This window comes from Mrakia frigida (genome assembly GCF_051309035.1).
Source record: "Mrakia frigida strain ATCC 22029 unplaced genomic scaffold BDY24scaffold_17, whole genome shotgun sequence".
NCBI lineage: Eukaryota > Fungi > Basidiomycota > Tremellomycetes > Cystofilobasidiales > Mrakiaceae > Mrakia > Mrakia frigida.
The window spans coordinates 118,324-141,136 of NW_027481264.1; the positions used below are offsets into that span (position 1 = coordinate 118,324).

Genomic DNA, 22,813 nt, shown 5'->3' on the forward strand with positions numbered 1-22,813 from the left:
GGTCGGTCTCTCGCCTCCAAGGACTTCCGCTTCAGGAGCCGTCGTTCCTCGAGGAGCTGCCGACGCTACCTCTGGAAGTAGGAAGAGAGGGATGGGATTGGAGGACTTGGGAGACTATGATGCAGAGTCGAGTACCGTTTCTGCTCCGAAGAAGTCGAGGGTGAGTCTTTCGCTTTGTTTTCTTTTCGACGCGTCGTGTTTCGCTTCGCCTTGCTGACTCTTCGTCCCGTTGTCTCTTCTTTCCCAGAACAACAGCACCGGATTGACTACTTCGGTAGGACCGGTGACGTCAGCTGCCGTGAGTTACCCGATCAACGTCGTTTGAGCAACGAGAAGTCGAAGAGCTGATCAAGACACGTCTCCCTTTCTTTACCTCTTCGTTTTCTCAGCCCAAGGCCAAGAGTCAAGTCGCTCGACGACGAGGGAAATGAGGAGAGATTGATAGCGTTTGATACCATGTGTACCAATAGTCTCCTTTATGATCCTCTTGTTTCTTTTCCGCTTGTTTCCTTTCCCTCTCTCGCACGTTGAACTCGCCTCTTCGTTTGCCTTTTCCTTCGCTCGCCTAGCACCAGATACTCAAGTTCGTGATTCATGACATCAACCCTTCGAAGGTATCTTCTCCGTCCTTAGCAGACTGCAAAAACGAAGCGAGGACGGGAAGTAAGCTAGACTAGCCGTCGAGACGACTCGAACCGAAACGCGAGAAGGAAAGCAAGAGAGACTCACCAGCATGGGTCTTATCTCCCATGGAAGGAGCGGTTCCGTCGCCTCTGGGCTGTCCCTCTTCTCCGTGACCGGCCTTGTGGTGTCGGACGGACCCTCGGTCGTGATGCTTCTGCTTTCGAAGAGCGATAGCGTGGTGAGAGATCTCGTCGATCGTGTTCTTGCTCATTATGTCGAGTTGCTTGCAGGCGTCCTCGAGATATCGAAGGAGAAGCTCAGCTCGTCCTCGAGACATGTCGGCTCTACAGACCACCCGAATCAATCTCTGGAAGAGAAAGAATAGAGGGCGAAGAAAGAGCGAGGTCAGTTTCGATTTGGCCGGTACGGAAAGGAGGACGGGAGGGGTGGACCCTTGCTTGAAGTGTTACAGGAGAGACGGGGTGATGGAAATAAAACGGGAAGGAAAGGAGGGAAAAGGTCGAGTACGGAGATGGGAAGAAAGGGCGAGCATGGGGTTGGGAAGAGCGAGAGATGGAGACGCGACTCACGACGTTCTTCGCGTTGGGAGCCAGGTGTAAGCGGGAACGATCTGAGGATGAGAGAGAATGATTAATATTAGTGAACGAAGAGAGGATGCTGAGTCGGATAGGGGGAGAGGTCACAAACCCAGTTCTGAACGAAGCGAAAGAGTTGGAGGGATCAGCAACGGGGTTCTGTTTGAAGAATTAAGACGACTCACCCTCTGTCGAAGCTGAGAAGCGATTGCTAACCTGGGGCACACGAAAAAGAGCTGTCAACACCGAGAACCCGATGCAAGATAGACGACGAGGGAAGAAGAAGAAAACTCACTCGTCGTAATGAAGCTCGAACGCGATCAAGGGAAGTCCCTTCCCCTCTCCTTCGCTCATTCTGATCAGAGAAATGAAGTTGAGGTCAGCCACATTCGAAAACACGACTCGGAACAGTGATCAGCGACGCGACGAGAGACAAGAAGGGAACGAACATGGTGAAGCGTCCGGTCTTGACGAGCTCCTCGGCAATGAAGTCGCTCGTGTTCTGGATGTTGCTCATGATCGATCTGAAGCCCGATTTTCCATATCTGATGAGAACAGCGTCTGAAATAGAGAGAGAAGAGGGTCAGGAAGAGAAAGAGGGGAGTCGAGGGCGACGGCTGCACTTACACTGCCCGACGACCTGAAATACGGAAGTCCCAGATGAGATCAGGGTTGACGAAGCTGTGATGAAAGGTTAAAGTCAGAATCTTGTATCAAGGTAGCAGCACAAGAACTAGAACTCACGGAGCAACGAATCCTCCAGAAGCAGCGTCGACTGAGAGATAAAACCACAAGCCAGATCAGCGACGCGTCGAACCGGGAGACTCGAAGAAAAAAACCGTACCGTGGATGTTGACGTCGAGACCGGTCTTCTTGTGCTTCTCATCGAGGAGACGAGCGATCTCGGCAGCGTCTTCATACTGTCCGGTGTCTGAGAGAGAGACGGGGAACGTCAACAAAGAGTTCTCGAACGGTTGACGAAGGGAGAGGCAACAAACAGGTTGTTCCGAGGCTGATCAAAAGTAGAGCAGAGTAGGTCAGCAAAGCTTTGGTATGATACGTTGGAACACGAGTGAACTGACATAGCGACGACTCCGATCGTGTTCTCATCCCTTTGGATCGATCACGTATCGGTCTTCGGTACAGAAGACGAACTTCTCCTCAATCTCCAGGTATCGAGTTGCCTTCTCCCAGCAAACCTATGTGAACGAAGTAGGAAAGAAGAGAAAGAGAAGACGCGTCAGTTCGCGTCGGACCCGGTCGAAGAAGAGAACCAGTTCGAAAAGAAGGAAGATGAGGAGAAGTCGACTCGCCTGAACAGCTGAGCTCATGACCTGTTTCACAGGAAAACGAAAAAGTTGAGATGCGTCAATCGAAGGTTCGACTCGAACCGAGAGGTCGAGGAGGAGCAGAGAGACGGACGAGACTGACCGGTTCTCGGTGCTCAGTCCAGCAGCCTTTCGAGCAAGCTTCCACTTCTTCTTCACGGCGAGAACAGCGAGGATGATGGCCTCGGACGATCCGATGGTCGATCGAAACTCCCGTAGCGTCGTCTCCAGGCTCGACGGGGGAATGAAGAGCTTTGCGATCATTGCGACGGACCTGTTCTGCAGATCTACCGTCTCGGGATACTCTTCGTAGTCAATGAAGTTTTTATGAGCGTGCTATGTGTTAAAAATAGGAAGGGAGGGATGGGAAGAGGTGAGGGGAGGAGAAAGGGAAGAAGCGACGCGTCGTTGTGGTCAGCTTCTTTTTTCGATCCCAAAAAGGCCAGGAGGCGACGAGACTCGTTCATAAGCTGCTCAATCTTGGGTTCCATGAAGGTAGTGACGAAGGAGGCGAGGTTGAGAGAGGGAGTACAACGGATCGGGGGTCAGCGAAGAGGCAGGGAGGGGGAAGGGGAGGAGAGATTGAGCTCAAGCTCAAGATAGGGAGGAGGACGCACAGACTTGACGTTGGCGAGAAGTCCCATTTTCCTTGAAGAGATGTAAAGTCTGGTTGGGGAGTGAGTAGAGAGGGTTTTTTCGGGGTCGTGGTTGTGGTTGAGGAACGAGGAGAAAGGAAGGGAGGCCAACGAAAATAGAGCTCGACCACGCCCTCGGAGTCGGTTGATTTTCTGCTCGTCGTGACGCGTCCACCAGGAAAAACAACAACAAAGGGAAGCATACTACATACCAGCAAGCAGAAACTACAGTAGCTACTCGACTACCCTACGAAGACTTTCCTCCCAGACTTTCTTCCTCAACACGTCTCTCCTTCCCTCGACGACCTCCTTCACCTTCCTCAGCACTGCCAGCTTGTCCTCCGTTCGAGCGATTAACTGGGAGAGGACGTTGTTGAGAGGGCTTCCAGGGACCGAGGGGAGAGCTGAGAGCGCGGTGAGGGAGTTGGCTGAGGCGGAAGAAGGCGGGAAAGAGGAGGATCAGCCGAGGTGAGATCGAAGAGAGACGACGCGTCTCGAAATGAAGGTGAACTCACCGAAGGTATGGTCGAGGAACTTGATGATTGGGAGGGTGTGATGATGGGATGGTGGAAAGTCGGAAGAGACGTTCAGGAGGAGCGAGTTGTAGGTTTGTTGAGCTTGATGAAGCTCGAAGAGGAGAGGGATGAGGCGATGGCCGATCTGGTTCGAAAGAGAGACGCGTTAGATGGCCAGCATCAGCAACGTGAAGGAAACGCAAAGATCGTAGGCGTACCTTCGGGTCCAGAAGAGAGTCTAGCAGCTCTATCTCCTTCCCCAACCGCTCCCTCTCGACCTCCTCTCTCACCTCCTCCTCAGCCTTCGCCAGAGACTCCTTTGCCTCGTTCAAGATTCCCTGGGAAGCGCAACGGGTCTGTGTCAGTTGTCGAGTAGAAGATCGATGGATAAGCGACGGAAAAAGACTCACGTCTACGCTCCTCGTCGACTCGTCGAGGACCTTCGTGAGCTTGACTTGACCGAGGAGGAGGAAGAGGAATTCGGCGTAAGTGTGAAGGGTTGGGTTCGAAGACGGGGGAGGGATGGTGATCGATCCGAGGGAGTGAGCCTGAAGCGAAAGATGGTGGATCGAAACGAGAGTCAGGGCAGTCCTGCCAACGAGAGGATTCGACGCGTCGAGGAAAGGGGCGAACGAGATCAAGCCACGACAAGGGTTTGGAAGACGCCTCCTCCTCAGCGACCGTGGCTACAGTACTTTTGATCAAAGGAGGATTCCCTCGTACGCTCTGACCCAACACGCTTCCGCCTTTGGTCGAACCAAGCGAGGACGTGTCTGAGAGCTTCGACGAGCTCTTCTTCGCTCCTCCTGCTCCAGGCCGTCGAGCTGAGGTCGTAGCAGCTGATCTAGTCGACTCGAGGGGGGATGGAGGTATATGTGGTAGGTGTGAAGTTGTTTTAGGTTTAGGTGGGCGACTGGCAGTGGTCGAAGGAGGAGGACGAGGTTTGAGTGGTTTTGATCGACTGGACGAAGTTGCTGAGGAGCGCAACGATGGATTAGGAAGTTTGGTTGACGATGATGAGGATAGAGTTGGTGGTTTGGAGGACGTGGATGCCGACATGAAGCGAGATGGTACGTCGTAGGCTGGTAGAGTAGGGAGGAAAGGAAGGGACGGTGAGCTCGAGTCTCCAAACGCTGCGATCCAACCAGCGTCAGACTCACGCTTATCGGCCTCTGTAGCTTTTCCTTTTCCCTTTAGGTCGACGAGGGAAGCTTGGTCTACCCAGTCATATCCAGTTCCGGTATCTATGAAGTCGCAAGGCAACGAAACAAACGATCTTGAGTGAGCTCTGGTCAACTTCGCCTTTCTCCTTCTCGATCTTGCCCACCTTGATTCCCCGCTAGCGTGCCTAAAAAGCTTCTCTTCTGAGACGGCTTCCGAGGAGAGGAAACTACTGGGTTTCTGGATGGTTTGGTGAGAAAGCGAGAGGTTGCGAACCGACCAGCGGCTGAAGGAGCTGGAGGACAGTACGAAGGGAGGGAAGGAAGGAAAGGTCAGAGCTCATCCTTCTCGAGTTCCTCCCTTTGAGGAAGCAGATTCTCACCTGGACTCGATTTCTTGATCCGAGGTAGGAGAAGAGCCTTCGATGTTGAAGATGATGCTACGGGTTCCATGAAAACGTAAGGTGAAGGGGATCGTGTTGGGAGCCAAAGAGAGGAAAGGAGGGACGAAACTGTTCTGACCTCCAACTTCGACGAGCTCCTCTCTCTCCCTCCTTCCCTCCTTCCATGGCCCCAAAGAGGAAAGCGGACGACATCTCGGACGAGGCAGATTCGTATACTTATCATCCGAACTTCCCTCTCTACCCCGAAGCAGACCTGGTCGTCTTGCGGAACGCTCTTCGCAACTCGATCTCTTCACCTTCGAGCAGCCTCCTCCGACTTCGACGACATCCTCAAATTCCCAGCTCAAGACCAGAAGAAGGTGGACTTCACCTCACCAAGATCGAAGAGGACAGAGACCCCTTCGAGGTCTTCCTTCGCCGCTCTCATAGAGATCGACACCTCGACGACGGCCAACCTCCCTCGCTTCCTTGGTCGACAATCCTCCTCCTCTCCAAACTCTTCTGAACGTAGGACGCCACGCTCCCCGCAGAATCATTCCTGGTCGCCCTCCTACCCCGAGAAAACATCACAACCGTCGAGGGAACGGAGGATCAGGAGTCGTCGTTGAGGTCTTCACCGTCGCCGTAATCCATGGACTGGAGGATCTCACGTCGTAGCTTGAGATGGTCGCATTACTGGGCTATCTCTGTTCCAAGTACGACTACCGTATCCCATCAAGACCCAGCCCAACCCAAGCAGAGGTCGGAAGGTTGGAGAGCGTCGCACCTCGGAGACGTTGATCCAGATCTCTTCTTCCTCCTTCCCCCTTGCCGTCGTCCGATCGTTCTTCAGACTCTATGGCAAGGTATTCACTACACCTGGATACTCCTGGATTGACGCTGGAGACGATTTCATGGTTCGTTCTTGTCGCTCTCCCTTTCCAGCTTGATCGCGACGCGTGATGGCCGACCTCTTTCTTCCCTCTTGCAGTTTTGATTCACACCTTGTGAGCCGATTCTCTCCTCCTCGAGTAGAATTCCGCTTATCCTGGGCTCCTCTTCTCTTCAGTGCAACCTCAAGCTTCGATCCCTAGGACGATGGCTTTCGTCCTCGTCTTCACTCGTCGTCAGTTCGTCGCTCCGTCGTCTTCCTCTTCCTCGACTCTTACTGAATTCCTCTGCCATTTCCCCACTATCTCCGTCAGACCTTCTAATCTCATGTTCTACGACCGTTGTGCCTTCACGCTCACGATTTCCTCCTCCTGCGCTGGCCTCGGTCAGCCGCCGCTGTCCTCTCCTCCGCTTTTCAGCTTCGTTCGAGATCCCCATTGTTCCTTTGCTTCGCCTCAGACCTCAGAACTCTCGAGCATCGCAACACCGTCTTCTGATAACCTACTTTGACCTTCATCTGTTCGTCCATTCCTTCTTCAGCGTGTTTGCCTTGATGCGCCGCTGACCGACGCATTTTGCTCTCCTCCCATTTCTCTTCTCAGTTCGACCACCGTGAGGGCTGTCTCCTCTCCTTTGTCATTGTTACCGCGCTTACTATTTCCTCTCTCTCTCTTCAGAACCGCAGGTCGTCAACCACCGGAAACAAGCCTGCTTTGCGACGAAAGGAGACGAGCTCGTTCAAGAATCAAGGTGAGCACTCCTTCGCCTTTGCTCTATCTTTCTTCGTCCGCTGACCGAACCTTTTGCTCTCCCTTTGAACTTTCTTCGAGCAGGCTGTGCTACGTCGAGTCGTTTGGGAGGTCGGAGATTAGCGTTCGAGTCTCGTCGAATCGATCCATGAGTTCCTCGAAGAGCAGAGCTCATTCGTTTCCCTCTTTCCCTCGACAGCTACGAAAGCTTTCCTCTTCAACTATATCGCCTTGGCTTCCTTCTGTGAAGTCTTCCGTCGCTTGCGTTACTTTGAGATGCGCCCTCCCATCCACTTTCTCCCCTCCTCCGTACCTAGCTGACTTCGAAATTCATAACTTCTCCATCAGATTGTCGCTCTCGCCCTCGTCCTTCTCGTCTTCTGGCAGTCGTCGTTCGATCTTCGCATCTGATCACCTCCAGAGTTCGTTCTCGTCTAGCTGTTTTGGACTTGCTCCGAGCTTCGCTATCTCCTCTCTTACGTGCTTCCTAGTTTATGACGGTACTGTTTCCTATCATCCGTGTTTGATGATTGACTCTTCTCTTCTCCGCACGGCTCTTCTCTTGAAAGAGGCTCTCGCCGTGCTCTCCTTTCCTATCTGCTCCCACCAGCTTCGAGTCCAGGTAAGACATCTGATCATCGGTAGTGAAGACGACCTATACTAAACGCTCCCTCGAAGATAGGTCATCAACCCCTCGAGGATCATCCTCTGACTCTCCGCTGCGGAGTTCTCTCCCTCCTCCGAAGATGCGTCGCCGACGTTGTCGTGTTGCTCTGTTGTCGTGGAGTCGAACAAAGCGAAATAAGGTGGAGAGAAAGAAGAAGGGACGTCGAGTCAGGACATTGAAAGAGAGTAGCGAAGGAGCGGGTCCGTAAAGGGAAGGAGACGAGGAGGATCGACGCTTCGACGAGAAAGGAAGAAACAGTACGAACCTTGCAGCACATCAATGATCTCCTGGAACGTCTGATCCTTCCTCTCGAGGAGCAGCATTGCTTGATCTCGTGCCTGCGAGAACCAACGAAAAGAGAGCGTGATAGAGCGTCAGCGAGGTTCGAGCGAAAAAGGGAGAGAGAAGAGAAAGGCGACGCACCCCATCGTCCTCCATGATCAACCAAGCGAGGATGTAATCGATCATCTGCAACGTGAACAATCCTCCCTCCAACCTCCTCAGGTAGAACATCTGCTCGTCGTCCTCGTCGATCTCGGTTCCCTCTAACGCAAGAGTCTGTTTCGTCGGAACCCAAAACCAAGTCAGCCCAACTTGTCTCGCTCTCTTTCTTCGTTCCCACTTCCTCCTCTCACCCAGGCCTCAAAATGAAAGGACGACCAGACTGACCTTCTTCTCCTCATCGATAGCCCTTTCAATACCCATCAGCCTCCCTTCCGCCTCCTCCCTCAACTCCACCAGTCGATCAACCTTCTCGTAGCTGCCCTCGACAAACTTGGCGAGCAGGCGAATCCGAGGAGCTGTTTCCGAAGCTAGGTTGGTGAAGAGGGAGACGAGGAGACCGAGGATATGCTCGGTGTCTTCCGAAGAGGGTTTGGTCTTTTTGGATCCCTATGCGACGAAAGGGAGGAGGGGAGAGCGATGTCAGGACGGGACGCGGCGGGAGCGAGAAAGAGAGAGAGGCAAGCAGAAGGACAAACCTTTCCCATCTGAGACAAAGAAAGCGGAAGAAAGGAAGGGAAGAGTCAGCTCGAGTTCGAGCACGAACGAACAAGACGCGACGAGAACGAGAACGAGAACGAAGACAACTCACGAAAGCAGCGAACAAAGTCTTCAATCCCAACGCCTCGATGAACTTCTCGCAGTTGTCCGATCCTTCAGGGCCACTCAGAGCATGGTCCAGGACCTGATTTCGAAAGGGTACAAAGGAGAACGAGTCAGCTAAGGCGAGCACCCTCCTCTCTTGCCCTCCGTTGTCTCCTTACACCCTCATCCTTCTCCTCTGCCTTCTGTCCCCTCCGACCACCCAACCCATCCCAAGCCATATCCCTTCGTCCGATCCAAGCTCACCTTTATAGCCCTAGCCCTGCTCAGCTTCTTCTCCTTCATGCAAATCACCATCAACTCGACTCCCTCGCTCTCCATGAAAGCCTCCTTCATCTCGGGCTCAGCGAGAGTCGAGCAAAGAGCGTCGAAGGCGTTTTCCATGAACTCTTGTTCTTCTTGGTCGGAGGGGTCGGCTTTTCGGTATTTCTATGTCGAGAGGAACGAGGGGAACGAGGGAGGAGGTCAGTGCGAGACGCGACGACGAGAGCAAGAAAGGACTCGGAGGTGAGAGGAGAGGTTTGGGAAGGACGCACCGAAAGAACCTTCAATAAAGTATCCACTCCTTGAAGAGCACCCAGCTTTAATCGGTTCGGTCGGGATTGCTGAAGGAGGATGGCGAGGATCTGAACAACGAATCAGACGAACCAAACGAGTCAGCGTGTCGTTTCGTTCACTCGTCGCCAAGAAGGTGTAGGAAGAATTTTGGGTCACTCACCTCCGAAGCGTACTGCTTATTCGAATCGTACTCCTTCACATCGATCCTCTTGAGGAGCCAGTCGAGAGCGGTGGTGGTTTCGACGAGGGTTTCGGCAAGAGCTGGGTTGAAGGAGAGGAGGTTTTCGAAGATGCCTGAGGAAAGGAAGAGTTCGAAGACAAAGGGATGAGGGACGTGGTCAGTGCCAAGAAAGGGATGAGAAGAGAAGGGAGGAGACGTGGACGACGCGCCGAGCGAGGACGGCGAAAGAGGAGAGTGAGACTCACCAAGGGTCTGGAAAACACCCTGACGATCCGTCTCCTCCTTCTCATCGAGTCTCGAGAGATTGGCGATGAGGAGTTCAAAGATGTTGACGTCGAGCTGTGTTCGAACAAAGAGACGCGTTGAAAAACAAGAGGTTCGGAGTCAGCTCTCTCTCTCCTCTCTTCCTCCCTTGAGCGATCAGAAGACCAAACTCACCAGAGCTCCCACCAGCACACCCATTCCCTTTTCTCCCTCCTCATCCTCATCCTCCTCGTCCTCCTCTACCTGCTCGACATCCTCGTCCGTCAACTCGACGAGCACCTGTACGACGTCTAGAGCGATATCCGAGTTCTCATGACTGAGAAGTTCCGAGAGGATTCGAACGGTGGAGGTGTCTCCCTTGACGAGTTCTGGGTAGAAGAGTTTGGGGTTTTGAGGCAGGATGGTGGTGAGGGAGTGAAGAGCAGAGTCGAGGTTGGATTCGGAGTCGATGAACCTAAAGAAGAGAGCCGACGGTGAGAGGGAGGGGTCAGTATGGTTTAAAGGAAGGGTAATCGGGCGTTGAGTAGAAATGGGTCTCTCTGTCTATAAGATCGAAGAAGGGATGAGGGAGACTTGGACGCGTCGAGCTCACTTTTCAGGTTCATCGGGGAACTTGACTCTCATCTCCTGGTTCTTCTTGACGGTCCTCTCGAACTGGATGAGTTGGCGACGAAGAGAGGGAAGAGTGACTGTCTCTTCTCCTTGACCGTCTTCTCCAGCTTGGTCGAACCTGAGTCAAAGGACGACGAAGGGAAGGAAGGTGAGCTCGAGCGAGGAAGGGAAGGAGAACGAAGAGACGAGCTCGCTGAGTACGTACATGTCGAAGATGACTTTCTGGTCCTCGTTCAACCCTCCACCAAACATCCTCCCTTCGTCGTCCTCGTCTACAAAGTAATCGGCGTCCCCACCAGCTGGATCGAGAACGAAAGGAAACGAGGTGAGCTTCGACGCATCTCTCCCTTCTCTCCTCTTCGCATAGAACTCACGAGCGAAATCATACGGATCCTCCCTCTCCCTCTGTTCCTCCTCTTCCTCGTCCACTACCGTAGCTCTTCTCTTTCCGTTCGATTTCGCAGAGGGAGGTTGGTCGCCATCCGAGGAGGAGGGAAGGAACTTCTTGAGCTCCTCTGTAGAAACGAGGCAGAGCGGATCAGCTCTGGGTGAGATTGGAAGGCAGAGTAGAGCACATAGGGTTAATTACCAGCAGAAGGTAGATCTCCGAAAGCCTTCCTCTTCCCTAAGCTGGAAGCTGGGATGGAAGGAACCTGGCGAAAGAGGGAGGAAGAGAGGTCAGCTTGACGTTCGCTCGTGCGCTCGCTCGCCAATCTCGCTGGAAAAACTGCTCACCTTGAACATCTTGTCGATATCCATTTTGTCTAGAGAAGAATCTGTTTAAAAACGGTTGAGAGGGAGGGTTGTGGTCGTTGAGGATCGAGCTCGAAAATCGCAAGACGAGAGCAACTCGAGAGCGCCTCCCCCTTCTCGTCATCAACCGTCACAGAGTCGATATATACATTCCGACTCACCACTACTACCAGCTCTTCTCTTTCACTCTTCCACTCTCTCTTCCCGTTCTCCTTCTTCAATGGATCAATCCGCGTACGACGTCAAAGCGTGGCAAACCGTGAGCTCGCTCTCTTCTCCTTCCTCCTTCTCCTTCTCCTTCTCACTTCCTGACCTCCTTCTCCTCCCTTTTGGTCTTAGTACTACGAGAGTCAAGGCTACGATTTTGCCACTGCTGCTTCCTACGCCTACTACGCTTACTCTCAGGCTCAAGCTCAAGTCGCTCAAGCTCCAGTGGCTTCCTCCTCTTCGTCGGCAGATTGGGTGAGCTCGCACGATTCCTCCTTCCTTCGCTTCCCTCATCCACCACCGCTCCTCGACTCGCTCCTTCTTCTCTCTACACTTACAAGCGAACGCCCACGCTGACTTTTCCTCTCCTCTTCGTCGCTTTCGTTCTCTTCGTCAGTACGCCTCCCAATCCGCTCCGATCATCAACCCTTGGGACGAGGTTCCTCAGCAACAGCAGCAGCAAGCCTCAGCGTACGGAGTCCTGCCTCCTCAGGAGGAGTACTCGGAGAAGGACGTAAAGACTGAGCCGGAAGGTGGCAAAACCAAGGGGAAGAGGACGACCGTGATCAGGAAGGGAGGAGGGAAGATGTGGGATGAGTGAGTTCAGGTCGTTTCTGTTGTCCCTTCTCGCTTTTGTCGAGCTCGCTCCCTCGCCCCTTCTTTACAAACAGGAGCATCTGTACATCTCGAGCTGACTTTTCTTCTTCGATTTGTGGCCTTCTCGTCGTCCCCGTCCAGCGAAACCCTCACCGAATGGGATCCCAAATGGTTCCGCCTCTTCGTCTCGGACGTCTCGAACGACTGCACAGAGAAGGTCCTGACGGAAGCCTTCTCAAAGTACAAGACGTTCCAGAAGGCCAAGGTTATCAAGGATCGGCTGAGTAACAAGGTGAGGTCGCTCTCTTTCTCTCTGTTCCGCGAAACCCAACCCAACTCCACCCCCGTCCTCTCGACCCTCCTTCCTCTCTCTCACTAACCCTCTTCTTCCCCTCCCTCCCCCAACCCTTTTATTCGCACAGTCCAAATACGCCTTCCTAGCCTTCTCTGACCCCGAGGATTTCCTCCTCGCCTGGAAGCAGATGGACGGCAAGTACGTCGGAAACCGCCCGATTCGACTCAGCAAGGCGACGACCGCCGTCAGGAGTGTGGAGATCGGAACCAAGAAGGCCAAGATGTTCGATAAGGCAGCTGGGAAGGGTGGGGTGGGAGTGGGTGCGAGGGGGAGGGTGCTTTAGAGAAGAGGAGGGAGACAGAAGAGAGTGGGTTTGGGATGGGGATGGGAGAGGAGAAGAGGCGAGGGGTGGAGCCTTGAGGGAGGGTGATGGGTGCGTGGGAGATGGATTGGGACAAGTTTGAAAAGTCTTGTTTCGGGAGGGGAGTCCTTAAGGGAAGAAGAGAAGAAAACGACGCGTCGAGGATGAGGAAAGACGGAAGAGGGTCGCTCCACGGAGTCGAGGAGGTCAAGTCGAAGATGGAGAGCTTGAGAGGAGCGATTCGGACTTTGTTTAGAACTCAAGCGTTCTGAATCAGTGCATCGTCGAGATCGACAGAGAACGACGAGAACGACGACGCGTCGGGGAACGAACTCACGACGAGCCGAGGAAGGAGCGTGGTAGGTTCGGAGCAGGCGAATCCATCAGTGAGTTCATGTTTGAGAGTACTTTTGTCGTGTTCCGTTTGCGAGAAGAAGACAAGCTCTGCGACGAGTAGAGGGTTGACGGAAGGCTTTCGATCCGACCTCCTGCCTCCCTCAGGTCGAACGCGCCTCAGAGCAGAGAGCGACCGTTCTCGATTCGCAACAGAACACATCGCATGTATCTCGGATTCGAATCCTTACTGGAAAATTTTGCGGAAGGTGCGAAAAGCTCCGGTTCTCGACGTTCAAAAGGAAAGGAAGGAGCGACGAGCTCACCGTTTTCAAGCTGACCTCCATCTCGACCTCTCTTCTTCCTCTCATCCACAACTCGCCTCTTCTTCGACCAATCTTCTAGACTCTCTCGTCCCTACGTCCTCGAGAGATGAACTCCCTTCGATTTCCTTCTTCGACGTTCCATCAACGTTCTCGTTCCTTGAGCTCGATCGACGTCGAGCTGGAAGGGCTTCTCCTCTCCCTCCCTCCTCCCTCCCTCCTCCCTCCCTTCTCTTCCTTCCACCCACCATCATACACTCCCTCTTCTCTTCCTCTCTCCCACCTACGAATCATCACCGATCAACTCGATGTCGACTCCTGCTTCGCTCGACGGATCCTTCCCTACCACCTCCAACGCCAACGCTCAACGAAGGTCTCCTCTTGTCAACAACAACCTCCCCTCCCTCCCTTCCCCTGCTCCCTCGACCACGGCTGGAGTCTCTGGAGCCCTCCCTGCAACGATCAGCCATAAGACGATTACTGATCTCGTCGAGTCCCACGGTCAGCAGTCGGAGAACAGGGATTCTTTGGTGAAGGACGAGAGGGAAGTCTGCAAGAAGAACGGAGGTGAGCTCGAGCTTCCTTTTCTCTCTCTCCCTCTCCCTTCTCCTCCTGTGCCGCTGTTCTTACAAGTACGAGCTACAAAAGAAGACAGCTGGACTGATGCACCTCTCTGCACTCGGCTATTCACACAGTTCAAGACTCTTCTCCCTCCCCTTCCCGCTCGGTCGACACCTCCGGCCCTCGAGTCTCTTCTCTCGGAACCCTACCAGCTCGATGCGATGGAGTCGTCGACGGACAGCGATCTGTTCCTCTGGAGATCATCGAGTCGAAGGAGACGGTAGAAGAGTTCGAGGGGTTGAAACTTCGGTTGGGAGTGGAGGCGCTGAGGGTTCGAGGTGAGTCCCCGTCCTTCTCCTCAATTTACCTTACTCCCTCTTGCCATCGCCCCCTTTGGTATCTCCGTGGCAGGAGGAACGAACTGACGCGGTTTCTCCTTCGTCTGACGTTAGCTGAATGGGAGCGGGACGAGGCTCTGATGGAAACGGACGACTTGGAGACGAGGGCCTGGTCGACCGCGCTGCAGAGGGTGGCAGGCTTGAAGGAAATGTTAGATAAAGCACAGGTGTTGAAGCATCAAGCTTTGAACGTCAGCCTCGAAGGTAAGTGACGTCGTGGTCGGGTCCTGATCTTCCAACGCTGACTCGTTTCGTCTCCGCTCTTTCTTTCCTCTCTCTTGTCTCCGTCGCGCCCTCAGGCCAAGCTCTCTCGGAGGAGCTCCATCAACAACTCCATCTGCGCATGCATCTCCTTATCGATCTACATTGCGTCCATCATCTAGGACCTTGCATCCCCTGAGTCCGCCGTCGCTCCAGCACCTCTCGTCGCTTCAGGATTCGAGCCCATCGCTCCCGACGTCGGTCAGGCCGGGAATTCGGATCATCAGACTCTCGCGGACGTCGGAGACTCGTCAAGAGCTCTCGCATCTTGCTTTGAGGTTGGAGGGGAGGCTTGTGGAGAAGGGAGGTCGGGAACGAATGCTTTGCGAGAAGGTGAGCCTTCCTCTTCTCTTTCTCTCCGCTCGGACGATTTTCGGACTCCTCAATCCGAAGCTGATCATTTCTCTGGAATTCCTGCTGCTTCTAAAGTGTCTCGCAGTAGCCTAATGCTCGAAGGGTTCGTCTCCTTCCGTCTCTGCGTCGGCGCTCGTACGCGTCCTCGTCGCGTCTGACTCTTCCTCCTCGCCCTCTCTCCTCTCTTCCTTCCTTCCAGAACACCAAGCCTCGGACTGGAAGAGGCACAAGCTCGTCTGCGCCGAACCCAACAACTACCTTAGATACTGCTACCAACTCCTTCGATCTCAGGACGTCCTCGACTCCTCAATCGCTGCTCCCCTCTTCGACCGTCGGCGTCGACTAGGTTTTCCCTCTTCTTCTCCGTCTCGTTCTTGCACGCACAACTACTACGCCTTTCTACGTACCTTCCTTTTTACGACCCGCACGCGCTACCTACCTGCCTCTCTCTCTCTCTCTCTCTCTCTTGCTCTCTTTCCCTCTTGCTACAGACCGTTCCTCTCGATTGAATTTTCGCTCTTGCTTTTCACATAACGACTCACCGCCTCTCGCTCTCTTTTCTTTGCTTAACCTTTCTGCTTCGCTTACATCACTCGTCCTGCACTTTTCACGCTCCCTCATGCACGCCTTTCTCGTCTCTCGTTTGAGCAAGAAAGAAACGCAACGACGCGACGGACGATTTGTTTCTCTGCCATCTGTCATCGCAGCCACGACCAACTGCCCCTCCGAAAAGTTTGAAAATCTCGTCAAGTCTCTCAAAGTCACCGAATCGTCCTCGGGATCGTCGTCGGGTGGAAACAAGAGGAAGAGCGCGTCGGGCGCTGGATCGTCGGCGAAGAGGTCGAAGAAGGGTTGAGGGGAAAGGTTTGTTCTTCTCCCTCTCTCGCAGCCTATCGAAGTTCCCTCCGAGAGTCTTGATCGAGGGCTGACCTCTCTTCTGCTTCGTCGTTCACGGATCAGGAAGCACGAGAGAAATGGCGGAGGACAGACGCTGGAGTGGTCGTGTTTGCTTGACGTTTTTGGAAACTGGGATGAAATTATGGATAGGGATAAAACAGAAAGAAGACAGGAGAGGTCGCAGAGAGGACTTGAGCGAAGGGAGGAGAGAAGAAGAAAGGGAAAGGAGGGAGGGAAGAGGGAAGAGAGAATCAGCCACAGCCTTCAAAAAACCTTTGGCTGGCCGACCTCGTCTCTTCCTATCCTTTGCCAGCAACCTCAACTCAAGTTTAGTTAGGTGAGAGTTCTTTTCACCTTCTACTGGACTGCAACGCCCTCCCTCCTCCCCTCCCCAATCCAACGTCGAAAAAGAACGGGAAGGATCGCTCTGGCAGAAGGAGGAGAAAGCGGAAGGAAGGGAGGCAGGGAGGGAGGGAGGAGGAGAGCAAAGAGGTCGTCGAGCTTGGTTCTTTCCCAGTGAGTTTGAAGCTGACCTTCAACTTTTACTTCTTTTCTTTTTCTTTCACAGGTAAGCAGCATATCCATTCTACCCCTTACACCATACAGCTTCATTCACATCTCCACGGATAAAGGACGAGGAAGCTCGGGAGGAGCGAGAGCAGGGAGAGCCGCTTGGATTTGCGAGCTTGGAGAAGGAACGTCGTTGGGGACTGCTGGGATGCTCGAGCGAGTCTGGGAACTGCGGGAGAGCATGTGGGAAGAGGATAGATACGGAGAGCATGGAGAGGTGCTGCTGGTATGGGCTGGAGATGGTGCTGGAGGAAAATGCAGGACGAACCTTTGATCTCAACACCTCCTCCCCTCAACCTCCTTCACCTCTCGCCAAACCTCCATCAACACCTCATCCGGAACCTTTCATCGTCCCAATAGAACACTGACCTTTACTCCTTCTCCGTCCCTTTCGACTCATCACCAACCGTAGCCATGGGAGTGCGTACCTCGTCTTTCGCTTCCACTCAACCCGACCTCGCGAAACCTCTCTGACCTTTCTCCTCCTCCCCTCCCCTCCTTCGCCTTCCTCGTCTGCTCTTTCACCCTCACAGCGAGTCATCTTGAACCAAAGGAAGTCTGGAGGTATCTTCAAGGTGAGTCTTGAGCTCGTCTTCGATCTAGAAAAGAGCAAAGCTCAAGAGGAAGGAAACTCGAGCTGACTTTTCACCTCTCGCCCTCCTTCGTTGCTCCCTCCCTCCAGTCCCACACCCACAACAGGAAGGAGCCTGCCCGACTCCGAGCTCTCGACTTCGCCGAGAGGAACGGTTACGTTCGAGGTATCGTCAAGGACATCATCCACGACACCGGACGGTTCGTTCAGCTTTCCTCTCCTTCCAACCTCCCTCCCTCCTTCGACCCTTTCCCCTCGACTCGAGACTCACGCGTTCCTACTCTTTCCTTCTCTCTTCCTCTCCTCCTCATCCCTCTCAACGCCTTCCTCTCCGTCATCATCACAAACCACTACCTCACCACCATCGTCCCACCCATCCAACAGAGGAGCTCCCCTCGCCCAGGTCGTCTTCCGAGACCCTTACCGATACAAGCTCCGAAAGGAGACCTTCATCGCCACCGAGGGTATGACCACCGGATCCTTCATTTACTGTGGAAAGAAGGCCGCTCTCTCCATCGGAAACGTCCTCCCCCTCAACCAGTGCCCCGAGGGAACCGTTGTCTGCAACGTCGAGGAGCGAGTTGGTGACCGAGGAGCCGTCGCTCGAACCTCCGGAAACTACGCTACCGTTATCGGACACTCTCACGACGAGAACAAGACCCGACTGAGACTTCCTTCGGGAGCCAAGAAGACCGTTTCCGGATCTGCTAGGGCTACCATCGGTATCGTCGCTGGAGGAGGAAGGATCGACAAGCGTACGTCCCCTTTCGAGCTCGCTTTCTTCTCTTTCTCAAGCTCGAAGCTGATCGCTTCTTCCGTCTCCTTCTTCTACCTACAGCCTTGCTGAAGGCTGGACGAGCCTTCCACAAGTTCAAGGCGAAGAGGAACTCGTGGCCCAGGGTGAGCAGCGCGTCTCTTTTCGTTTTGCTCGTTTCTTCCTTCTCGGTTCGCTGACCTTGTCCTCCCTTCTTTTTCTTCGCGTTTCTCAGACTCGTGGTGTTGCCATGAACCCCGTCGACCATCCCCACGGAGGAGGAAACCACCAGCATATCGGAAAGGCTTCCACCATCTCCCGACACGCCGTTGCCGGACAGAAGGCTGGTCTCATTGCTGCCCGACGAACTGGTCTCATCCGAGGAACCACCAAGGTGCGTTCTCCTTCTCCTCTGCTTCTCCTTCGAACGAACTCCTCCCTGACTCTTCCTTCGCTCCGTCTCGCCTCGTTTAGGTCGAGTAAGGATAGCTGTTTCGCACGCCGGTTTCGGGTCGCTACGCTTTCTTTGTTCGCTCTATGGTTTCTTTTATGCATCAACTTCTCGGATAGTTGTAGCATCATCCTCGTTCGAAGCAAGTCTCGAGGGAGAAAACCTGCTTTTTCGAACTAAAAACTGAGGGAGAGGGCCGAAGGCGCGTGAGAAAGCCGGACGGCGAGAAAACAACCGAGGAGAGGTCGAGCTCTTGCTTTTTCCCTTCCTTCCCCTCAAACCACGACCCAGATTTCCCTCCTCAACCCCAACATGCTCTCTACTACTCTCCTCCCCCGTGCTGCCAGTCGATCTCTTCGAACTGTTTCTCGATCTGCTCTCAAGTTCAGCAACGCTCCTCTTGCCGTCTCGTTCGTCCTACCGCCTTCATCGTCCTTCCTCATTCTCGATGGCCGAGTCGTCCCTTTCCCTCCATCGAGCTGATTCCTTTCTCCGTTTCTCTCTATCAGCTCTCACCGATGCATCTCTACTGGAGGACCCTCTAGTCTGTTCAGCTTCACCGAAGACGAGGACGCTCTTCGAGAGTCCGGTTCGTTCAAGCTCACTCCTCCTCATCGCCTTCGACTTTCAGCCCTCCCTCCCAGCTCACGCTTCTTTCTTTCCACTTCTTCCAGTCCGTCGATTCGCTGAGGACGTCGTTGGACCTAAGGTTCGAGCCATGGACGAGGCCGAGTCTATGGATCCTGCCATCATCAAGGGTCTCTTCGAGCAGGGAGTGAGTTCAGCTTCCCCTCTTCCCCTCCCTCCTCCTCGGCGCTGACTCTCGTTCTTCCTCTCACAGTTGATGGGAATCGAGACCAAAGAAGCTCACGGAGGAGCCGAGTGCTCCTTCACTAGTGCTATCATCGCTATCGAAGGTACGCTCTCTCGTTCTCATCTTGACCTTCCCTCTTTCTCCCGACAGAGTGCCAGAGCAAGGACAGGAAACTGACCTCGGTCTTCTCTCTCTTGCTGCTTTTTCTTCCCCATCGCTCTTCTTCGGTGCTTGGCAGAGCTGGCCAAAGTCGACCCTAGTGTTTCCGTCATGGCTGATGTCCACAACACTCTCGTGAGTTTTTGCTCAAGGAAGAGGAGGGAGCTCCCTCCCCTGCCCCGGCCATCGTTTTGCTTTCCTCGATCTGAAGCTTCCCTTCCTTCGCTTCTGTGTAGGTCAACACCATCTTCCGACACTACGGTTCGCAATACGTCCAGGATACCTACCTTCCTCAGCTCTCGGAGAACAAGGTTCGTCCCTTCACCTCCTCCTCCCTCTTTCTCTCGATCTGGAGCGACTCGAACTGACCTCTTGTTCTTGGATCGGTTCAGCTCGGATGCTTTGCTCTTTCCGAGCCTTCCTCCGGATCGGACGCTTTCGCTCTCAAGACTACTGCTACCAAGAGGGGAGACGACTGGGTCCTGAACGGATCCAAGATGTGCGTTTCGTTCTCGACGCGTCTTCCTCCCTCTTCGTTTCGTTTCGCTGACTTGCTTTTTGAGCATGCTTTGTTGCAGGTGGATCACCAACTCTTACGAGGCCGAGATCTTCCTCGTTTTCGCCACTGTTGATCCTTCCCTGGGGTACAAGGGAATTACGTGCTTCGTCGTCGAGAAGGAGATGGGTGTCAAGGTTGCGAAGAAGGAGGAGAAGGTGTGTTTCAGGTCTCTTCTTGAGCTCAGTTCTTCGTTTTACTCTCGAAGCTGACTCATTGTGTTATCCTTGCCCGATTTCGTTCTTCCAGCTCGGTATCAGGGCCTCTTCGACTTGCACTCTCGACTTCGACGACGTCGTCGTCCCTGGAAAGAACCTCATCGGTGAGGTCGGAAAGGGATACAAGGTACGTTCAACGCATTTCCCTGCCTCTCTGTCTATCTCCCGCTTTCAATGGAGCTCAGGCTCTTGGAGTCGTCGTCGAAAGCTGACTTCCTTGTTTCTTTGTCTCGTGTCGTCTCGACGCGTCGTGTTTTCGTCTCCAGATCGCCATCCAAATCCTTGACGAGGGACGAATCGGAATCGCTGCTCAGATGGTCGGACTTGCCCAGGGAGCTTTCGACAAGTCCGTCGCCTACACCTACCAGCGAGAGCAGTTCGGAAAGCCCGTTGGAGAGTTTCAGGGAATGGCTCATCAGTTCGCTAAGGTGAGGCTCTTTCTCCTCGCTCCTTCCCTCTTAACTTGCCTTCTCCTCAGACTGACTATTTTGTCTCTCCCTTTCTCTTCAGGTCGCCGTCGATATTGAGGCTGCCCGTCTGTTGACCTACAACGCTGCTCGACTGAAGGACGAGGGAAAGGTTCGTCCCTCTCTCTCTTTCTTTTCGCGTCGATCAAACTCGAAGGTGTTTTTTGACCTCTTCCTTCTTCCTCTTCACAGCCCTTCACTACCGAAGCCGCTATGGCCAAGTACTTTGCTTCTCAAGTCGCCGAGCGAGCCGCTGGTCAGGCCATCGAGTGGTGCGGAGGAGTCGGATTCACTCGAGAGGTTCGTTCGCGTCTTTCTCCTTTCCCTCTCCCAGTCCTTCCTCCTCTACGCATCCGGTGAAAGTTGAGAGTGTGTAGGGAGGTGGGAAGGATACCGAGAGCTCGGCTGACTTGGATTTCCTTTTTTCGCGTTTGGTTCGAAACGACAGACTGGAATCGAGAAGTACTGGAGGGATTCGATGATCGGAAAGATCTACGAGGGAACGAGCAACATCCAGCTTTCAACAATCGCGAAGTCAATCCAGAAGCGACTGGGTGGAAAGTAAGCTGGGAAGCACCCTAGGGAAGGTCAGGGCTGGGAGGAACGATGGAAGAGATGAGGGGAGCAGGGTCGGTTATGCGCTCTTTTGCATTATTTTACGACCAAAAGTTCATTTCACACTATGGGACCGCCCAACGATGCATTCGGCAGGTAGAAGGGGATGGCTGAAAGTCAAGGGAGACAGAGAAGGCAAAGAGAGGCGCGTCCTCTCGAAACTTCAGATTCGTTCGAGCTCAACTTTCCCCTCCCTTCCCTTCCTCCTTCTCCCCAACCGCATCCCCCTCGCCCTCTCTTCTTTCACCCGCCTTCTTTGCATCGGCCTACGGGTCTCCCTCTCGCGTCACCTTCTATGCATTCGGAATCCTACGGGTCGAACGCTTCTGGCTCTTCGTCGTCGTCGTCGAAGAAGGAGAGGCCGTCGAACGTCGCCCAACCTCGAACGCTCGAGCCTCTGGAGACACCTACGCTGGATAAGGGGAAGCAGAGAGCGAGTCCTACCTACTGGTCTCATGTAGGTCCTTGTTTTCGGACTCTTCTATTGAGGTCGACAAGTCGAGGGAAAAGGCTGAGAGGGAGGAAGAAGAAAGGGTTTACGGGATCAGTCGAGCTCACCTCCTTCCTTCCTTCCCTTCACTTGCCCTGACTTCTTCAGCTCTACTCCGCCGACGGCTCACCTCTACCACCACCTCAACCCACCACAGCATCTTCGAAACATACGTCGACTGGTCTCTCATCCTTCCGACCTCAAAATCCCAGCATCTCGTCGTCGTCGTCGGACTCGTTTCCCCCTCCTCCGCCCGCCTCGTCCTCCAAACGACCCAACCCTTTCGCTCGAGACTCTCCAGCACAACCACCGCCACTTCCTCACCCCAACTCATCAACATGGACGTCTACTCTCGTTGATAAACCTCCTCCTCCCTCCCCTTTGCATGTTTTCCTCACCTCTCTTCTCGCCTCCTCTCCCTCCCCTCCGACCGTCGAGCTCGCCAAAACCGTCCGACAATGGGCTCGAGGAGTAGACCAAGGTCCCTCAACTTACTTCGCCGATTCCTCTCAGCACTGGGCTAGGAAGCTCGCTAGAAGGGATCTCAGGCAGATGCTCAAGCTCGGAGGAGGAGTAGGAGCACCCGTTGGCTTGGGGAAGGCAGCGAAGGAGGAGTTGCTGGCTAGAGCGTTGAAGCAGGAACGAGCGGTTGGAACGGAAGATGGGGAGAAGAGGAAGATGCTCCTTCTGGTTTGGAAGGAGTTGGAGAAGGGAGCTTTGACGAACATGAGGCTGAAGGCTGGCGAGCTGTGGGAGGTCTTGTTTGAGATGGGTGAGCTTCCGTTTTTTTCCCTCCTTTCACCCCCGAGAGAGAGAGATCAGAAGAACTGATTCGTTGCGTTATTGTGTGTGTAGTCCCCGATGGATTCCCTTTCCTCGAGAAGACGACTGGCAACAGGTTCGCCCTCAGGTCGCTGGACACGTCGGAGGAGAGATCTGCGGAGGAGTGGTTTGGGTTCTCGAGTTCGAGCAGTTCGTTCTCTCGTTCAAGGTGGGATTCTAGAGTCGTGTTCTATCCCCTCGAAACACATTTTTGTTTCACTGACTCTGAGCTCTTCGTGTTCCTTCAGCTCGGTCACCTCCTCTCGACCTCGCACGTCGGACGGCGCGTTTCTTCCCTCACACAAGAAACCTTCACGTCGAAGGAGAGAGAGCTCCTCCCCTCCCAACGGCCCCATCAGTCTTTTTACCTCCACCTTCATCCCAGAACTTCATCAACGTCCCTCCGAGATTCCTCGCACCTCTCTTCGACCCTCGTCGTCTTCCTCGTCGCGTCTTCCTCAGAAACCCCGACCGGTCCCCACGCCACCCAACGCAACCTCGGCTGGTCCCTCCTCGAAAGTCTCTCAAACTCCGAAGAGAATCCCACCCACCGAATCAGCTCGCTCAGCATCGAGGAATCGACGAGTCGCCGAGGAGGAAATCGAGGTCGAGGAGGATCTCCTTCCAAACGAGAGCAGTCGAGGACCATGGCCGAGTCAGAGGACGGACGCTTCGTTCGGACTGGAGTCCAACATCAG

At 54.0% G+C, this 22,813-nt stretch overlaps 8 protein-coding genes across 8 annotated transcripts; 5 read left to right on the top strand and 3 right to left on the bottom strand.

The window, feature by feature from the left end:
• Positions 1–600: 600 nt before the first annotated feature.
• On the bottom strand, positions 601–3,192 carry BDY24DRAFT_415521 (pyridoxal phosphate-dependent transferase; the record flags this gene model as incomplete). The annotated part of the gene is made up of 14 exons (XM_076643456.1): positions 601–637; positions 726–991; positions 1,215–1,255; positions 1,329–1,338; positions 1,406–1,436; positions 1,516–1,575; positions 1,670–1,765; positions 1,848–1,901; positions 1,965–1,995; positions 2,065–2,151; positions 2,219–2,232; positions 2,303–2,332; positions 2,652–2,884; positions 3,166–3,192. The coding sequence occupies 14 exons, from the start codon at positions 3,190–3,192 to the stop codon at positions 601–603; spliced, it is 1,017 nt and encodes a 338-aa protein (XP_076496175.1).
• A 201-nt stretch (positions 3,193–3,393) lies between these two features.
• Positions 3,394–5,338, bottom strand: BDY24DRAFT_390345 (uncharacterized protein). The gene is made up of 8 exons (XM_076640643.1): positions 5,242–5,338; positions 5,026–5,154; positions 4,859–4,942; positions 4,332–4,780; positions 4,109–4,246; positions 3,917–4,036; positions 3,699–3,843; positions 3,394–3,611 (listed from the first exon to the last, which is right to left on the bottom strand). The coding sequence occupies exons 1-8, from the start codon at positions 5,309–5,311 to the stop codon at positions 3,418–3,420; spliced, it is 1,329 nt and encodes a 442-aa protein (XP_076496176.1). The 5' UTR covers positions 5,312–5,338; the 3' UTR covers positions 3,394–3,417.
• Positions 5,339–5,425: 87 nt separating this feature from the next.
• Positions 5,426–7,292, top strand: BDY24DRAFT_415523 (uncharacterized protein; the record flags this gene model as incomplete). The annotated part of the gene is made up of 11 exons (XM_076643457.1): positions 5,426–5,518; positions 5,692–5,915; positions 6,095–6,158; positions 6,277–6,371; positions 6,447–6,475; positions 6,552–6,651; positions 6,735–6,744; positions 6,818–6,882; positions 6,966–7,005; positions 7,081–7,125; positions 7,230–7,292. The coding sequence occupies 11 exons, from the start codon at positions 5,426–5,428 to the stop codon at positions 7,290–7,292; spliced, it is 828 nt and encodes a 275-aa protein (XP_076496177.1).
• Positions 7,293–7,494: 202 nt separating this feature from the next.
• BDY24DRAFT_409768 (beta-catenin-like protein 1) lies at positions 7,495–11,078 on the bottom strand. The gene is made up of 16 exons (XM_076642831.1): positions 11,003–11,078; positions 10,857–10,920; positions 10,642–10,782; positions 10,473–10,566; positions 10,248–10,385; positions 9,830–10,109; positions 9,637–9,730; positions 9,371–9,504; positions 9,189–9,278; positions 8,899–9,081; positions 8,642–8,734; positions 8,529–8,537; positions 8,218–8,439; positions 7,972–8,106; positions 7,814–7,886; positions 7,495–7,654 (listed from the first exon to the last, which is right to left on the bottom strand). The coding sequence occupies exons 1-16, from the start codon at positions 11,024–11,026 to the stop codon at positions 7,542–7,544; spliced, it is 1,887 nt and encodes a 628-aa protein (XP_076496178.1). The 5' UTR covers positions 11,027–11,078; the 3' UTR covers positions 7,495–7,541.
• A 699-nt stretch (positions 11,079–11,777) lies between these two features.
• On the top strand, positions 11,778–12,414 carry BDY24DRAFT_334162 (uncharacterized protein; the record flags this gene model as incomplete). Its single annotated transcript, XM_076637157.1, has 3 exons — positions 11,778–11,824; positions 11,966–12,116; positions 12,247–12,414. Coding segments are annotated over 3 exons (366 nt in total), but the record flags the coding sequence as incomplete, so codon positions are not given.
• Positions 12,415–13,314: 900 nt separating this feature from the next.
• Positions 13,315–14,630, top strand: BDY24DRAFT_71177 (uncharacterized protein). Its single transcript, XM_076645077.1, has 3 exons — positions 13,315–13,703; positions 13,832–14,035; positions 14,150–14,630. The coding sequence occupies exons 1-3, from the start codon at positions 13,445–13,447 to the stop codon at positions 14,305–14,307; spliced, it is 621 nt and encodes a 206-aa protein (XP_076496180.1). The 5' UTR covers positions 13,315–13,444; the 3' UTR covers positions 14,308–14,630.
• Positions 14,631–16,591: 1,961 nt separating this feature from the next.
• On the top strand, positions 16,592–18,006 carry BDY24DRAFT_407074 (translation protein SH3-like domain-containing protein; the record flags this gene model as incomplete). The annotated part of the gene is made up of 7 exons (XM_076642736.1): positions 16,592–16,597; positions 16,711–16,752; positions 16,860–16,969; positions 17,154–17,524; positions 17,608–17,669; positions 17,759–17,917; positions 17,998–18,006. 7 exons carry the CDS (start codon positions 16,592–16,594, stop codon positions 18,004–18,006), a joined length of 759 nt encoding a protein of 252 aa, XP_076496181.1.
• Positions 18,007–18,286: 280 nt separating this feature from the next.
• BDY24DRAFT_415527 (acyl-CoA dehydrogenase) lies at positions 18,287–20,753 on the top strand (the record flags this gene model as incomplete). Its single annotated transcript, XM_076643458.1, has 13 exons — positions 18,287–18,384; positions 18,484–18,563; positions 18,649–18,749; positions 18,816–18,891; positions 19,027–19,082; positions 19,184–19,258; positions 19,340–19,446; positions 19,526–19,661; positions 19,753–19,848; positions 19,988–20,149; positions 20,232–20,300; positions 20,381–20,488; positions 20,637–20,753. 13 exons carry the CDS (start codon positions 18,287–18,289, stop codon positions 20,751–20,753), a joined length of 1,281 nt encoding a protein of 426 aa, XP_076496182.1.
• Between the last annotated feature and the right edge of the window lie 2,060 nt (positions 20,754–22,813).